The 6000-nt window shown below is 43.3% G+C and overlaps 1 protein-coding gene across 1 annotated transcript in view; it reads left to right on the plus strand.

Moving 5' to 3' along the window:
• The window catches only part of LOC308167274 (poly(ADP-ribose) glycohydrolase), a 34038-nt gene that overhangs the window by 13741 nt on the left and 14297 nt on the right, over nt 1-6000 (plus strand). The window contains exons 10-12 of the mRNA XM_080541661.1: nt 4398-4477; nt 4905-4965; nt 5180-5255. Of these exons, the coding sequence (XP_080397787.1) occupies nt 4398-4477; nt 4905-4965; nt 5180-5255 (217 nt within the window). The remainder of the gene's footprint in view (nt 1-4397; nt 4478-4904; nt 4966-5179; nt 5256-6000) is intronic.

Genomic DNA, 6000 nt, shown 5'->3' on the forward strand with positions numbered 1-6000 from the left:
TACCTTACCCCTTAGTCTGTTTTCACAGTTACTACCCACCAATGATAGACATACCTATGATACCAGACAGGCCTCAAGCTGTCGTTTCACCCTACCAAGGCCTAGAACAAATGCACTACGGAAAAACATTTTTATATAGAGCTGTGCTCTATATGTACAGTATATGTATACAGTATGTATAATTATTATATTATAATATAATATATATTATTATTATTATTATTATATATTATAATAATATATTATTATTATATAATATATTATTATTATTATATATATATATATTATATATAATATAATATAATTATTATTATATTATATGTATAATAGCTCTATATGTACAGCTATTCTGTACTGGAATAGACTCCCCCAATATCTGACCCTTATTGGAAATAAATCCTGCTTCAAAAAGAAGCTGAAAGAAGCTGTCGTCTGGAAAGCAATTATGGTTTAGCCCACTGTCGAATTGCTAGCTTTTCGATAGTGTAGCTGGTTAACATTGGGTATTATTTGAGGAGACGTGTGTTGGCCGGCCAGCCAGAAGTCGCAAGTTTGAGGCTCAGTTGGAGCAAGTTGAATTGTGGGGCTACTGCTTGCAACAACTGTTTCATTCTGTTTCATTGGAGCAATGTATCTTATTCCATTGTGTAATTATTATAATTGTTTTAATATTCAGCAAAAAATATTTGTTTCAATTTTGTGGGCTGTCCATCATTGTTCTCCAAACATTACTAGTATGATATTGATTTAACTAAGATGTTTCCTCATGTTAAGGAGAGGGGCTTTCCATCTATCACTGATACTGTTCTTTACATAGAATGGACGAACGGTTGGTTTAACTCGTGCAGTTGATCTGCAGTTAACATTTCATAACCTACTTTTCTTTGGGATTTCACATGCCCTGATCTTACTTGTAAGGTTACTGGTTTCATTCATTGTGTGATCCACAGAGAAACATTTGACCTATGAGAATGCATAGCTTGTCAAACTTGTTGTAATCATTAATCCGACATCAGTTGAAGTTGTGATTTCCCAGCCAAGGTTTGTCCTTGAGAAGATCCCATCCCAAACACAATTGTCAGTCAAGTTTTTGTCGAGGAGCTTTTTACTTCTAATGGCGTTTTGAATGAATGAAACGTTTAATGACCACACGACCAGGGTCGGTGGAATTTGTTGTCAGTACAGATGGCAAAAACTAAATACAGCAGTGTCAAATACATAAAACATACACACATTACACATGACTATCACAATGGACAATGTACACACATAACCACAAGACAAAATCATAGACAATGTTTACAACTATAAAGTGCAGTACATCTGGCAGGGTTAGTGCAGTGAGTCAGGTGTTGAGAGTCCTTATAGCAGAGGCGAAAAAACTGTTTTGGAAACGGGATGTTTTGGTGGCCAGGGATCGGTAGCGCCGTCCAGAGGGTGGTGAGCAGGGAGGGTGGGGTCAGAGGGTGGTGAGCAGGGAGGGAGGGGTCAGATAATTGTCAGATAATTTGCTCTATTGGTAGTGCGTTTGAGATATAATGATTCAACTGATGGGAAGGGGTGCCAATGATCTTAGCTGATTTTTTTACTACTTGCTGTAGTTTTTTCCGGGATTTGCTGTCCGTGCTGCCGTACCAAACTGTTTGTTATAGGATTAAAGTAATATAATACACTGACTCTGTGTCATTTCCTAAAGGCAACTGGCGCAGCGGTCTTGCTTTGACAGATCACTGCTCTGTAGTGCACCCATCTACTGTATGTCATCCCCGTAGTGTGATTACCTAAATGGAGGACGGAATAAGATTAACATTGATTCAGATGGCTGCTCTGACAATGGATGAGAACAGTGGTTGTGTGCTGAGAACTGTGACTACCTTTACCATCAGTATTTCATTCAGTGCTTTGCTTTTCTATGCTCTTTCTTTTTTCTTTTTTCTTTTTTCTTTTTTCAGATTTTATCCCTTTTTTCACCCAATTTGGTAGCCAATTGAACCCAACCTAGCATCCAATTATCCCCTGCCTATTGCGAGGGATCCGCCGCACGACCCCGTGGCCGGCAGTCCCAGAGGAGGCCGCCAGGCAGACTAGCTGACTGGCTCCTCGAGCCCAGCACCGTTATTCCAGCACCAGACGGGGGCGCTGTTGCGCGACGGATCCTTGTCCGGAACTACTCCTATACCCCCCTCGGGAGCGGCCGCCCAATATGCCGTTCCCCGTGTGTGCCCTGGCCATATCCGGGTCTGGCGAGCCGGGATACGAACCCCGGCCCCGGTGGGCAGCTTGCACTAGTGGCCAGTGCTTAGACCGCTACACCACCGCGGGGCCTTTCTATGCTCTTTCTATGCTCTTTTCCCCTCAAAGTCATTCCTCCATTCTGATGAATGAACGTAGCCATAAGCATTTGCAGTGAGACATTTCAGTCACAAAGGCACCGATGCAACCAAAGCCCACACCTACTCAATAACCCACGAACAAAGTAACAAATATACTCAAAATCATCCCCATCACATAAGGTGGATTAAACAGTAATTAGCCACCTCCACTGGTTTTTGAGGATAGTAGGGAAAGCTGCAAAGTTTGAGCTCCACCATGCTGTTATAAGTTGCAGCTGAGGCTACCCTTCAATACCCTGAATGAGTCAATTTCGCATGTATTTTGGCATCACAACACAGAAGTGCGAGGGGCCTCCAATTTTCTAGATTGTAAGGAAAGTGCAGGAATACCCACAAGGAAGGGATCTTTCGCAATCCAGAGTTAACTAGGCGATCCCTAGGTTTTCCAGGCAGGCCAAGAGAGGCTACAGGATTTTTGTATAATTTCAGCCACTACTTCTAAAATTAGCACTCACTAACTTAAAAAAATGGGTCTCAGAAATAGCCAAGAGATATTGTCAAGAAATTGGCCTAATTGGACACCTCCCCACTTCGTTGGCTTTGAATTTACGAATATGTGGTCTAATGAGATAGGAAACGGATTAACATTATATCATGAACCATACAGTCAAATCTTAAGCCAAAATTTGAGCTCCAGGTTGCAAGAACATGTTTTTGTTGTGAAACCAAAGGAGCCGATTCACAGCCTCTGGGTCTTTTTTGGGGAAATGTAACTGCAGCTTTCTCAGATCCTAAAGCAAAGAGTAAATGAAGCTGTGATTTTGTTAATAGTCTAGTCAAGGGGGTTGTCTTTTAAAAAGTTTTCGTTTGATTAAGTCTTCACAAGCCGTCATTCTCTCTTTAAAGTGTATTAAGCTGAACATTTGGTGTATGTTTCTGGATACTAGGCTAACAAGAGAGTTATTTGTAATGAATCCGCACTCCGCAACTCTGTTATGTTACATCATTCCCCTCTCAACGTCTTTGATGGACTGTTGGTATTATATAATTATGTATTAATTCCCTATTCCAAAAAGGCCGTATTGTATTCTATTACTGAAAGCCTGCTCTCACCAACAGCTAGCTAGCTCATGTCAAAGACAGGTCGCCCCTTGGGGCTACATGACGCAAGATTGTTTCTACCGGCTACAATGACAGAAAAGAAAAACGAAAGCGGGAATCGACTTAAATGAATGAGTTTTTATTCCCCCCAAGCACTCACAGTCAGTGCATCAAGCCTTGTGTCATTATTTAATTTTCCCCTCTCATGAAATGTCTCTCTTGATTGTAATGGAATGCAGGGTGGGGGGAGGTAGGGAGGGAGGGAGGGAGGAGGAGGCAAGAGGAGAGAGTTCAATAGAAAAGGCTTGAAGGTGATGGTGGCCTTAATGCTTGGACCGCAGTCAAATACCCGACAGCACCTCACTCGCTGCAGCTTTTGTTGTGCTCAGGAGATGGCATTCTGCCTCCCGAGGTCCTTTGCTCCTTAAAAGGGTCACGGGGCCTTGTTAATGCATCCCCGGGGAGGGAGCCCTGTTTTATTCCCTGCTCCTTTTCTGTGCGAGTGCTGTGAAGTGGCACATGAGTGTGACTTTGTGATGGGAGGGCCTCGGGGCAACTCCATTGTTGCAATGACGTGGGACTCCTACATAACCGGGGCGAGTGAAAGGGATGCTGGATGAGAGATGAACTAATTCCTATCAAAAGTTGAAGCTTGACTGAACTCACATGGCCAAAGTTGAGGCCTTGTGTGCCTCTGCACTGCGGGTTCCATACGGGTTCCTTTCCTACAGTTCCTTTCCTTTGGTTATTTCATCAAAGAAGTGCCGTTGGTAGTGGTCGCCTGATGTCATGTCAAGGCAGGCTTTATTTTGGAAAAGGAAGCACTGTGCCTTATTTGTTATAACAAATGCATATGTTAATATTACAGAATGTAAAACCCTAACCTTTTTATTTGACTTTTTATCAGCACCTTTCTTCAGAAAGACCCACTCCAAGACTAACATTTCTCTTCAATCCCTCCAGGTTGTTTGAGGGGTCCTCCAAAGAGAAGATGGAGAAACTCAAAACACTTCTGCACTATTTCAGAAGTGTTACTGAACAGAGTAAGTTTTATAATGGACTGCACTTATATAGCGCCTTTATCCAAAGAGCTTTACAACGGCCTCTCATTCACCCATTCACACACACTTTCACACACCAATGGTTGCAAGCTACCATGCAAGGCGCCGGCCCGCTCACTGGGAGCAATTTGGGGTTCAGTGTCTTGCCCAAGGACAATTTGACATGTGGCCAGCCGGGGCTTGAACCGCCGATTTGCCAACCTTGCGATCATTAGACGGCAGCTCTACCTCCTGCCCCATCATTACCATCTCAATGATATTCTATGATATCAACCGTATTACTCTTATGCAATCTTTTAAATGAAGGCATATATGAATGGCATCCCTATTCCAGGATCTCTTTGTGATGATGTGTGATACAGTATGCCATCTGTGTGAATAATGTATAGATCTTTCTTTTTCCTGTTAGGACCAACTGGACTTGTAACATTCACAAGAAAAGGTCTGGATAATCCTCCAAATTGGAAAAAGTAAGTTACTGCAACTTTTTGCCTGTCATGTTCAGACAATTGAATGTGATCATGTGAAGCTGTTACAGTACATATCAGATGTTATTGTAACGTTATGCTGCAAATCACATCGATTAAATCCAATCATCACTATCTGTCAAATCCAATAATTTATATTTTCCTAATTGGAGCATGATCAATATTTTAAAATGGCAATTCATTAATTACGTTACAGCTCTCAGACTCAACTCACCAAGCTCCACATAACATGTGAAGGAACCATTGAGGACCAGGGCCATGGCATGCTTCAGGTAAGAACATAATAAGCAGCAGAGCGTCGTTGCATTTCAAATAAAGGTCTCTAATGAAGCAATGTACTTGCGCAGCAAATAGTTTGTAAACGGAGGTACGTCTTCTCAAAATGACAGATCATATCACACAACACAAAAAAGCACGCTATAGCATGTTCCAGGTAAGAGAAAATGCATGGGAGTGTAGACAGTTATGTGACATATACTGCACAGTCTATACACAAGCAGAGAGAGTATGATTGCGTAGTTCAGCTTCAACAGACTGTTGGAGCACATCTTAACATTCCACGATCCCATCGTGCTGAAGCGAGACATCGTGCTATTGGAGATCTCTATTTGAAAGGTGCTGGTCCTCCCTGTTGTATCGGGTGCTCCCTGCTTTTTTTGTTTTTACTCTGATAGTCAATCACAGAGACACCACACCACACACACACACCCGTTCTCCGGTCTGTCGGCCAGAATGCTTACTGCTGCCGAACAGGCCTTGGAGGAAGCGTGTGTGACATGACTGCGAGAGTGTGCGCGCCGGGACTGGGGTCGAGGCACCCCTGTCCCCTGCCGCTCCCCCTTCTCTCTGCACTGACCGCGTCGCGTTCGCTTTGTCAGGACGGACCCCCTCTCCCTTTCACCCTTTGTTTGCCTCCGGTTGCCACGGGCTGACAGCTGATGTGTACACATGACCAGCTCCACGGGCACCCCGCAGCCGGAGTGATGGATGCTCTGGCGAGGTGGGGCGCTCTGACAG

Source organism: Nansenia antarctica, assembly GCF_963989245.1.
Source record: "Nansenia antarctica genome assembly, chromosome: 11".
Classification (NCBI taxonomy): domain Eukaryota; kingdom Metazoa; phylum Chordata; class Actinopteri; order Argentiniformes; family Microstomatidae; genus Nansenia; species Nansenia antarctica.